This window comes from Montipora foliosa, chromosome 9 (assembly GCF_036669935.1).
Source record: "Montipora foliosa isolate CH-2021 chromosome 9, ASM3666993v2, whole genome shotgun sequence".
Lineage (NCBI taxonomy): Eukaryota > Metazoa > Cnidaria > Anthozoa > Scleractinia > Acroporidae > Montipora > Montipora foliosa.
Window position 1 is genome coordinate 33,785,643 of NC_090877.1, and position 11,528 is coordinate 33,797,170.

General features: G+C 38.5%; 2 protein-coding genes and 1 long non-coding RNA gene across 3 annotated transcripts in view; 2 read left to right on the forward strand and 1 right to left on the reverse strand.

The window, feature by feature from the left end:
- Positions 1-2,895, forward strand: part of LOC137972099 (uncharacterized) — a 26,804-nt gene extending 23,909 nt beyond the window's left edge. The window contains exon 3 of the long non-coding RNA XR_011117032.1: positions 2,615-2,895. This is a non-coding gene — a long non-coding RNA (uncharacterized lncRNA). The remainder of the gene's footprint in view (positions 1-2,614) is intronic.
- Positions 2,896-5,171: 2,276 nt separating this feature from the next.
- On the forward strand, positions 5,172-7,540 carry LOC137971268 (ATP-dependent DNA helicase Q1-like). The gene is made up of 2 exons (XM_068818064.1): positions 5,172-5,638; positions 5,927-7,540. Exons 1-2 carry the CDS (start codon positions 5,172-5,174, stop codon positions 7,344-7,346), a joined length of 1,887 nt encoding a protein of 628 aa, XP_068674165.1. The 3' UTR covers positions 7,347-7,540.
- A 754-nt stretch (positions 7,541-8,294) lies between these two features.
- On the reverse strand, positions 8,295-11,168 carry LOC137971743 (uncharacterized). Its single transcript, XM_068818519.1, has 2 exons — positions 11,085-11,168; positions 8,295-9,524 (listed from the first exon to the last, which is right to left on the reverse strand). The coding sequence occupies exons 1-2, from the start codon at positions 11,166-11,168 to the stop codon at positions 8,295-8,297; spliced, it is 1,314 nt and encodes a 437-aa protein (XP_068674620.1).
- Positions 11,169-11,528: the final 360 nt, after the last annotated feature.

Consider the following 11,528-nt stretch of genomic DNA (forward strand, 5'->3'; position numbering starts at 1 on the left):
TTGTCCAACGCTATTGTTTCGCTTTCGAGAAGTCTCACCTCACCTCGAAATTTCTGATCGAGATCCTCGAAAAAATTTTCGAGGGTCTCGAAACTCGAAACTCGATCCTCGATCCTCGAATCTCGAAACTCGAAACTCGAGCCTCGAAACTCGATCCTCGATTCTCGAAAACATCGAGGATCGCGGATAGAGTTTCGAGTCGAGACTGTCAACTTACATTTGCACGGTACTGTATGTGTACTTTTATCATTAAGTAAGTAAGTAAGTAAGTAATTTTGTTTAAACACATATCGCATATGAGCGATAGCTCGTTTAAATGCAAATGTGTCATAAAAAATTACAATGTGATAATTAAGATAATCTTACATGTACAAGTAATGAGTAAAAAATAAGAAATAAGAATTAAATCAACTGAAATGAATAATACCCTATTACAATAATCAATAATTCAATAAAAGAAAATATTGGTAATTAGACTGTCTATTTACAAAAAATACAGCTGCAGTCATACGATGAAGACAATTGTATGTTTTGTAAGTTCTTCCGAAATGTAGTAAGGGATTCTGACATCCTTATTTTGTCTGGTAGATTGTTCCATTGTTTACTAGCCTGGTACGTGAAAGAATGTTGCATATAAGATGAGGTTGGTCTTGGAATAACAACCTTAAGATGGCCCCGTAGGCTGTAACCGTTGCTACGCAGGATAAACCTTTCCCGAATGCAGTTCGGTGCCTGGCCATAAATACTTTTGTATACGAGTGTCAGTGCTTGTTCTATGCGTCGGTGTTCCAGGCTTTTAATATGTGCGATGTTAAGTAACTCTTCATAAGCAGTCGATTTAGAGTGATTAAGGAGAATCCTTAAAGCGAATGCGTTGGTTGACTCTAGTTTCGCAGACAGACCTTTACTTAGACCTATGAACAGTGGTGATGCAAATTCGAAATGAGGCAGAATAAATGCTTTGTACAATTTAATCATAATATCTAAGGGTACAAATTTACGAATGCGACGAAGAATTGAAACTTTTATGTTCACTTTCCAGCAGATTTCTTTAATATGTGCTTTAAAAGAGAGTGAATTGTCAATGATTACTCCGAGGAGCTTGATCTGTGGAACGTAATCCAGTTCGTTACTTTCGATAACAAAGGGCGTTGGTAAAGTTGCTCTGTTAAAGACGATAGATTGGGATTTACTATGATTGATCGCCAGGCAGTTCTTATGGAACCAGGAGACGAGTAGACCAAGGTTTTTTTGTAGGTTTATCTGCAGGGTGGATGGACAAAGGCTTGAAGAGTACCCCGTAGTGTCGTCGGCATAAAATCTTAAGGAGCACGAAATATCTGAAAAGTTCGCATCATTCATATATATATTGAAGAGAAGGGGGCCCAAGATTGAACCTTGAGGAACTCCACTCTTCATAATTTGCCAATCTGACAAATTACCGTCTATCTTGACATGTTGCTTTCGATCAGTCAAGTAAGAACATAAAAGTTGTAGGGCGTCTTCAGTTACACCATACGCTGACAGCTTTGCAAGAAGCAAATTATGGTTAATAGAATCAAATGCTTTGGAGAGGTCTATAGTAATTGCTGCAGAGTATTCGCTAGAGTCTAGATTTTCCCTAATGTCTTCGCATGTCTTGAGAAGGGCTGTTGTACATGAATGTCCTTTCAGGAAACCAGACAAATTCCCACTGAGAAAGTCAAGAGAAAACTCGTATAGCTGATCAAAGATAACTCTTTCGGCTATTTTTGAAACGGCCGATAACACAGATACAGGACGGTAATTAGATTTTAGAGTCTCGCTGTCTTTTTTATAGATCGGAGAGACAATGGAAATTTTCCAATCTGTAGGCCAGGAGCTATTAATGATGCACCGATTGATTAATTTTGTAAAAGAACCGAGAATTCCTGGCTCAGCAAGTTTCAGCAGGCGTGGAGAGATTCCGTCAGCACCGGTGGCTTTATTGATTTTGATACTAGAAAGTATCCTTCTGATGTAGGAATCCCGGACAGGAGTGAATGGAAAGCTCATTTGTCCTTTAAATTTCTGTTCAATGGCTATAACACTGGAATGAGTTTTAAACTCTTCTGGCTGTAAGTTGGACATGTGGGTAGGCCTAGGTACTGCATGAATGAAATAATCGTTGAAAAGGTTGGCGACATCAATACTGTCAGAAATGAGGCGTCCATCTTCAATCAGTTGAATATGGCCGTTGCCTCTGTCTTTGCTTGGAAGTAAACAATGAAATTTCTTCCAAAATTCCCCAGGGTGTTCGGAGTTTGTGGATACATTAATGCAGTATGATTTAATTTGTATTTAGAGCCTGAATAATTTTTAGTGTTATGACAAAATTAATTTGATATTAAACGGAGTTACTCAATGGATCAAGAAAAATGTTACAGATATAATCTCATGCAAGTACCGGTATTACATGTGGTTCCATTAATTTTATTTGGTACACCAAAATGGGTGGCTGGTGTCTTTTGTTTCTCAGGATTAGGGATGTATTAGATTTGTGCTCTCTTCCTATTTTGTTAGAATATTGTGGAATGATCTTAATTTTGGAAGGGGTTATACGTACTAATCATTATTCTCTTTGATTATTGTTAAGGATGATGAGTCAATCAATGGAGAGGTTCTAAAAACAACATTTGCAAGGATTGTTGCTTCTGGCACACTAATTGAACTAGAGACATTTACCTTGTGGCAGAAAGCAAGGTTTTGTTCAAACTTTCATTTTCTGTAATTGTTTTGCTGGGAGCATACTTAATTATCAGCTTAATCTCAGGGTTTTTTTTCTTCTTTTTGGAAACAAAAAGTTTTTACTTTTTTCTTAATGTAAATTATCAGCTTAAGTTCTGAGTTTTTTTCTTTTTGGAAACAATTCTGTTGTTTCTGTTCACATTGGTAAAGTTCAACGATGGCAAAATTTTTGCATCAGTTATCCTAAGGCATGTTCCATTTGTTTACGTTTGACTTCTTTCTGTAAGAACTGACTTGTATTACACGTACATAAAACCCATTTTGTTATACTGAGTCACATTTATCCAAGTATGTTGTATGCTTTAGTTTTTGTAATTGAAGTTAGATTTTGCAGCCATTGTTGCAATCTGTAATCAAACACATACCACTGAATTTATCTTTGTTTAAGGCAAGAACACATTCAGCTGATTGCCACTTTATTATTGCCTGAATAATTAGAATAAAGATAGCTTTGATTTTTGTGATGTATTTGTATGTGTATACATTGTATTTATCATGTGCATTCTTTGCAATCTTATGATTAAAATTACCAGTATTAGATGCTTCATTGTAAACCTGGTCTTTTCTTTACATAATATTAATATAAAAAAAATGAACTTTTTATGGCTTTATGAGAAATCTGACTATAAATGAAGGTACAGTAGATCTAGTGAGGGCGAATGTGTTCTGTAGAAAGAGTAAATATTACTCTGACAAGGGGAGTAAAGTTTAATAGGGTAAATTTTACTCTTGAAAAGGAGTGGTTTTGTACCTTTTTGTCTCACCCCAGTTTTGGAGTTAATTTAACTCTGTCAAGGGTAAATTGAACTCCATTTAAAGAGTTCAATTCACTCCAATAGAAGGATAAAATGTACTCTTGTATTGGAGTGAATTTTACACCACAGGAGGGGTAAACAATACTGGAGTAAATTTTTACCCCAACAAAAGAGTAAAAGATATGGGAGTACATTTTACTCCAAAAACGGAGTAAGCAATAATGGAGTGAATTTTACTCCAAAAATGGAGTGGTTTTGTACCTTTTTTTTTTTACTCCCTTTTTGGAGTTAAATCTACTCCTTGAAAATAACAGTGCGACTTCTGATCAGGTACGATTACTTATCTAGAAAAAAATAAAGGATACTTCTTTGCTGCTGAGCTCCTTGACTGAATTTATCAGCCTGCTAACGAGAGATTTGACAAATATAGGGTACAATATAGGTAGACAAAGTTGCTTTTAGCCACTGATCCACCCCATATTCTGAAGGCTGAGAGCCGCATATTGACCAAATGCAATATCACCGACCCGTTTGATTCAAGGGTAAGATGGTTTGTGTTCCGTTGAACCCTTTAAGACGAAACTCAAAAAGGAAGCTTTATTATACTTTATACTCTTTTATACATTCAAACTATGAGCTAACGAAGCCGTGCATCTTATTTGCAGTTCAAACTAGTCTTAGCGGAAGTGAACTAGACGAAAACGAAAGTAGACATTGTTCTCGTGTTTAGATAGCTACAGCTGACATATTTTGCTCCAGGATATGAAACGCATATCCATAGTGGTCACGTTTTGATAAAACATAAATGTGACGTTCGATGCAGCAAAACGGGTGCTTTCGGTTCTAGCCTGACGCTTAGTGGTTACTGTTGGCGCCCGATCAGGCATCACAAAACATGCTACATCGTGGATTCACCTTCGGCTGCCGGTCTGGTTCATACTTGCTTGTCAATATTCCACTGAAATGTAACTTATGAATCCCTTACCGTTACACTAAATAATTCAACAACCAATCACCTCTTCAGAAAACAGACTGACTTTACTGATTCTCGGCAGCGCCCAACAAGGGCCATCCAACAAGGGCCATTTAAGAGATCTTTCCAATTATACTATCCCGACTTGGTAGAACCTTGCAAGATGCATTCTTCTAATTTTTGGGTGCTCTTCCCGAATACGTCAGACTGGAGCATCCACACCAGTTTACGTAATTACGTACCTTAACAATAGACGGCAGCGTCGAATATCAGTGAATGTTCTCGGACAGCTTGCCTTTCAATTACCTGGGTGCCAGAGGAATTTTTGGGGTCTTATGCTCATGCATACAGACCCTCAGAGGCAGATCTTGATTGTCAGTCAGTGGGTCAGTGTGGACGAGATGACACGTGACAGATCGCCGAGAGTATAAATAGTCTGGCATGTAAACTGGTAGTCTCCCTCGCAGCCGTTTTTTGGATGTCACGCAACGTTCCCCCCAAAGTAACGGCTGCTGACATCCGAACCACATTCCTTTCTCCAAATTGACCAATCACAGCTTGGGTTCCATTTTCAGGAACCTTTTCGCGCCAGACTCGCCGTTCGAGACTCGTCCAATCAGATATGGCTTTTTATCGGGGTCCTCACGTGGAAAATATCACAAGCAACATAAATCGAAATGGCGGCGCTTGAAGAAGCTTTTCGCAAAGCGTCGTCAAAGTTCAAAATTTCCAAGCTTAATATTTACCAGAAGCTCGCAATCAGAAAAATCTTCGTCGAGAAGGAAGATGTTTTTGTTAACTTGCCTACAGGATCCGGGAAATCGTTAATATACCAGGCTCTGCCGCTCGTGTTTGACCATGTTTCCGACGAAAGCGGGCACATTGTTGTGGTTGTGTCTCCGTTGGTTAGTCTGATGGAAGATCAAGTGAAGTATTTGAGAAGACTTGGCCTGTCTGCCGTAAATATTTCATCAAACGTCGAAGTTGACCGTGCAAAGATAGAGAAAGGAGAATATTCAATTGTCTATGGCTCACCTGAAGCGTGGCTTATGAACGAGCGCTGGCGATGCATGTTGAGTAATGATGTCTACTCAAAGAAACTTTGTGCTGTTGCTGTCGATGAAGCTCATGTTTTACGGCACTGGTAAGTCCAAGTTTTATCGATTTCCATTATTGACATTTTAGACTTTCAAAGAAGCAATTTCAGTTATATTTGAATATAAATGTGAGTAAAATTAAAATGGAAAAGAAACACTCGCTTAATAAACAATAAAAAATAATTATTCTATTAATTCGTCTTTGCTAAAATTATCTTAGATATATTGTAGGTTCATTATCTTCAGTGCCTTTCCTATTATTGTTTTTTAAGTAATTATTTTTCTTCCCTTACTCACAAGCCTGTTAGCTGTTAACATACATGTATACATTATAGGGGAACATCTGAGGACAATAAAATGGCAGCTTTCCGTGAGTGTTATGGCCGACTTCATGAGCTGCGATCATTAGCACCAAATGCAAAAATGATTGCTTTGACTGCAACGGCAACAAACCTGACAAAAGAAACAATTTTAAACATCCTTCTTATGGAGAAACCATTTGAAGTCCAAGAAGGCCCAAACAAGCCAAATGTAACTTACATTGTACAGTGTATGCAAAAAGATACTGACCATGAGTTATATTTTGAGTGGCTGGTTGAAGAGTTGAAACTGAAAGGTAAATTATCTGAAAGAACAATTATTTATTGCCAGACTATCAAGCAATGCAGTATTTTATACGGAATGATCAAAGGCATGCTTGGAAAGGATATTTATAGTGATGATGATCCAAGAAATGCACTAGTGGAAATGCTCCACTCCTGCACACCATCTGCAAACAAAGAGAAAATTCTTCTCTCCTTCCAGTCAATAAATGGAACTATTCGATTGTTGATTGCCACTATTGCCTTCGGAATGGGGGTAGATTGCAAGGGAGTGCATAGAGTCATTCACTATGGACCTGCCAAAAATGTGGAATCTTATATTCAGGAAACTGGGAGAGCAGGCAGGGATGGTACTCAAAGTGCTGTGTATATTTTGTACCATGGAATCCTTCTAGCCCATGTTGATGGCCATATGAAACAATATGTGAAAACAAATCATTGCAGAAGAAAGGAGTTGCTCAAGCACTTTAACTGCACTACTTGGCAGCACGAAGTTCCACATCTGTGCTGTGATAACTGTGCTGCAGATTGTGAATGCAGTTTGCCTGATTGTGGAGCTTTAGCAGCTTATCCTTTTTTTCAAGAGAAAGTAAACAATGGTGCATCAATTAAAAAAAGGCAAGTGGATGCAGAGCAGAGAAAAACTGTAGAGGGTCTCCTTGTTCAATACCACAAGACCATTCTTATCAAACTGTTGAACACAACAGCTCGTGGTGATGTGAAGACACTCACAAATTTGCAATTTATGCTCGGATTCTCCGAGCACCAAATCACCCAAGTTTTGGATAATCTGGATGTAATTTTCAGTTTATCAGATGTTTATAGATTTGTGGAGATATGGGATATGTGTCATGCACGGGAGATTCTGAAAGTTATCAGCAAAGTTTTTCATGATGTGGCCACTGGCGTACAGTCATCTGAGCCTTCTCCTTTAGAGGAGAATGGTTATGATTTTGACGAGGAGCTTCTTGATGAGTGGAATGAATTTCTCCAAGATGATGACTTATTTGAGATGATTCTAGATAATTTGTCTCTTTCCCAAATAGACGATTCTTTATTAGAGCAAGAACCTGTTTGTAATTCGCAAGAAACAGAACTTCCTTCAGCTGTATTAGCAACTGTTGAGGCCATGAATTTGGATGATCTATTATAAATAAACTGTGAATGGACATTTTGTCTCGTGGAATACTTGTAGCCCATGTTGATGTCAAGAATCTGAGACAAAGGTGAATTATTAGGTGCTGCGAAATATTGTTTATTTTGCTTTCAAAAGTGAAACGTAAATAAATTCAGAAGAATATTATAAGAAGCACCATAAAAACAAAAACTAAAGAGCTTATATCACAATGTACAATGGCAGGTGCGGATGTATTTCTGAGTCAGTCAGATGGGATGCTGGCCAGATTTCAACGTGGAAAGTGTTTTTTTTATTGAAAATATAGTTATTACGAAAAATCTGACCGATTTCTGTTTCCGACTAGATCACGGAGGGTCGTGGGTTCAAATCCCATCTGGGACTCGGATATTTTTCCGAGTCTACATTTTTCCTTACATTGAATATCATTGTTGTTGTTTCATCTTTAACACAAAAACTATAGTTATTACAGAAAATCTAACCGATTTCTGTACATTGGTGGAAGCCGGTGTGGATCCCCGCCCGAATGGCCAAGTGGTAATATTTAATGGATAATTACTGAGGCACATGGCATTATGAGAAATATTGCAGCCAGCTGAGGCTGTCTGCATTAAATCAACGATTGTAGTCTTTAATATGGCAAAACAATTCTACGCGCTAAATAAGCATGCTGCAATATTAAAAATATTGCAGTGTGCAGGCTGCAATATTAAAAATATTGCAGTGTGCAGGCTACAATTATTTAAAATATTGCAGCATGCTTATTTAGCGCGTATAATTGTTTTGCCATATTAAAGACTACAATCGTTGATTTAATGCAGACAGAGAACAATAGAATTTCATGGGGATCAGTAATTATAATAGGTAACTGCTCAAATGAAACAATTTGTGGAAGTATGCAACATGTGTCTATGCAATGTAACCTCTTCAGTTTTTTGTTAACATTTGCAAATTAATTGTAAATGTTCATCTTGCCCTAATTCCCCATGTAATGTTCTTCTTGTGCCTTTTTATCCATTGGTGCAAACTAGACACATCCAAATCAGCAAGTCTGTCTCTGTGGAAGCCATTAAATATCTTGTAACTGCGTCCTTCAACTTCACTGAATATTCTAAATTCAAATGCTCTTTTGATGAGCTCATTTAAGTCCCTTTGCAGATTTCCATGGGAATGTTTGCCCGATGGCAACTGTCGTTTGATGCCATCATCAAGGTTGCCCAGTAATGATGCTGTTGGACTTCGTGCAAAAGATATTCTTTGAACAGCATTCTCAGTGATATTGGGCCCAAGATTTCTAATGCCTTGCTTTATGGCATTGTTGTCATGTTCTGTGTCTTCATCAATTGGGATATTAGCACCTTTTCTGCCGCTATTGTTAACAGAGCGGTTCCAAACAAACCGCTCACTGTCTCTTTGTGATAACAGTGCAAGCACTAAGAAAAACTGATATAAACATTCTAGTGCGTACTTTGTGCTATGTGCTCCGTCAGCCTTACAATAAAGCATGATGTACTTGTATTGCCGCATAATTCGTTCTCCATCCCCTTCTTTAATAGCATCAAGAAAATTGAAAAATAAAAAGCAATCTGCCAGTAGTGCACAGTTATAGTTGTATACATCATCACCTGCTGTTGTCTCTTTTTGAGGGGCTGTGCATTCAGGTGAAGACTGGCTCAGTATCATGGAATCATCAAACTGAACAGGTGGATCATGGGACAGTTCATGATTCTTTCTTGCTCTGCCATTGTACTTAAAGGACTTATTGCATCCTGGGAATCTGCAGGGAAATCTCCCCTCAGCAGTAAGTTCTTGCTGCTGCAAAATATCTTTTTCTTCTTCAGTCAAAACTCCATCCACTAGTTTTTGCACTTCTTCACCCGACTGGAAAATGAAAGAATCAACCACCTTTTCAGAGATGCCATGGAGGTACTCAAGTCTCTGGGCTTTTCTTGTTTTCTCTATGTCTTTTGGCAGTGGGTAGTGTTCTGGGGCACTTGATTTGTCTTCAAAACCTAACACTGTCATTGCAGCTGTGATCACTCGTGACTGGAAAATGACATGGAGAAAGTCCCTGTTTGCCCTGTAAGAAGAATGAGGATCACCTGTTACGTTCCTCCTGTTGATAAGGGTGCGGTCTGAAAAAAGGGTGCACAGATCTGAATCTGACTTGCCACTGAAGAATCTGGAGTATATTAGCTGTTGAAAAAAGTAGCTTATGATTAGTATTTGTTGGTTCAATAGGTATCAGGTGAACATAGAGGAAAATTCCACTAATAATAGGCCACTTGCACTAAGAGGTGACGTGATCAATGCTTCCCTTAAACAGTGAGTTGTAATCTTGCTGTTGCCAAAAATTGACAGAACACATGAAAATTATCTTACACACGAAATTTGAGAGGAAACGCATTTGAGGGAGATATTTTATGGTACTTTGATTTTTCAACAAAGTAGCATGATTTGTCTTGGCCGCCATGTTGGAGGGCATACTCTTGCCCTCCAACATGGCGGCCAAAACGACTTTTTGCTTATATCTTGTTAAATGTTTGATAGTTGAGTTCAGATGTGCCATAAATGTTACCACATCATCTTTTCAACATTTTCTTTAAAGTTCAAGTGCAAAATTTGTGTCAGAAAGCGGTAATTCATAATTTTAAAAAATCAAGTTTTGGTCACGTGACCACCTACGGACTTTCTCATTTTAAGCAAATGGTGCAGGTTTGAAATACCAAATCACTATTATTTTGTTTAAGAGATGGCCCACTTATAGTGTTTCGAAGGCAAAATCATGTAACTTTCATTTTCATAAAGACAATGTCACATGACCTCTTAGTGCAATTCATTACTGTTGCCACTGCTATTATGAATCTTATCCTCTTTTAATGCCTGAGTAAAAACAATCTGGGCGGTTAGAAACCGGAAGTCAGATAAACTTGCTTAAAAAAAACATTCATTTGACAAAGTCAGTCTAAACTAATAATAAAATATTTATTGTCCTTACTACATGTAGCTATTACTGTAACAGTTGTGGCACTTACACTTAGAACTTTCACAGCTGCATGCCAATCACCCAACTGAAGGTTAATGCCTTCTAAACGATCCTCTGGGCAAAAACCATTTGCTACAGAGGAAATGACATTAACTGTGTTGTGTCAACGTGTGGAAACGCTCGATAATTCGGATCGACTCCCTGTATCGGTGATAGGAAGCCACGATCATAACTAAGCGGGTTCGCTCCAGCTAGCAGTGGCTGACTGGCAAATGAAGAAGCACAAGTGGTAGAAGAGACGTTGGCGGAGCTAAATTGGAGTGTTCTCGACGCCTTCGCTCGGTTTGTTGACGGCAAGCACGCGCTTATTTCCTCCTGATCTCCATTTGTAGGTCGAAGCAAGCGTTTAGCCCTTGGTCTACCTTGAAAGGCGTCTTGTATTTCCTTTTTAACTTCTTCTAATTTCTCAGTTGCTCGCTGAAACTTTAACCGCTTGTAGGACGATGTCTTGCAAACAAACAATTTAGTGTTCGTGTCGTTGTTGGCGTAGCAGTTGACGTCTATGTTAAGCGTAGATTTTATAATTTCTTTTTAACTTCTTCTAATTTCTCAGTTGCTCGCTGAAACTTTAACAACCGCTTGTAGGACGATGTCTTGCAAACAAACAATTTAGTGTTCGTGTTGTTGTTGGCGTAGCAGTTGACGTCTATGTTAAGCGTAGATTTTATAATTTCAGCGAAATTGTGAGATGTTTTTCCAAAAATGTATACTCTTTCTTTAGCAGGGCACTGCGATGAACATGTGAAGCATTTTGGACTCTCATCGACAATTTTCTTCGGTGTCTCCACCGACATGATCAGTGGCACTAGCTAGATTATCTGCCACATCCAAATTTTCCCGCGAAACGTTACGTCATTCAGATTTTCTGTTATGTGATTGGTCTGTTCAATGGACCGCAAACAAACCGCAAGGACAATGAGAAAGGAATGTGGTTCGGATGTCAGCAGCCGTTACTTTGGGGGGAACGATGCGTGACATCCAAAAAACGGCTGCGAGGGAGACTAGTAAACTGGGTACTAGTATAAATTGCGAGTCATTGGTTTCAAGTGTCGGCCATTGCTTCTAGCCTGTTGTCCTCGTTGTGTATTTAAATCTGTGGTCGTTTTCCTCGTTTTGGGAAAATTTTGAAGAGCTTTTCGTCCCAAATTAGTTGT

What these genes read in the sequence shown, in the direction of transcription:
- LOC137971268 (XM_068818064.1), top strand. Translation starts at nt 5,172, where the DNA reads ATGGCGGCGCTTGAAGAAGCTTTTCGCAAAGCGTCGTCAAAGTTCAAA. An exon ending in GCTCATGTTTTACGGCACTG is followed by an intron (nt 5,639 to 5,926) that starts GTAAGTCCAAGT and finishes TATACATTATAG; the next exon opens with GGGAACATCTGAGGACAATA.
- LOC137971743 (XM_068818519.1), bottom strand. Translation starts at nt 11,168, where the DNA reads ATGTCGGTGGAGACACCGAAGAAAATTGTCGATGAGAGTCCAAAATGC. An exon ending in AGTGCCCTGCTAAAGAAAGA is followed by an intron (nt 9,525 to 11,084) that starts GTATACATTTTT and finishes TTTTTTCAACAG; the next exon opens with CTAATATACTCCAGATTCTT.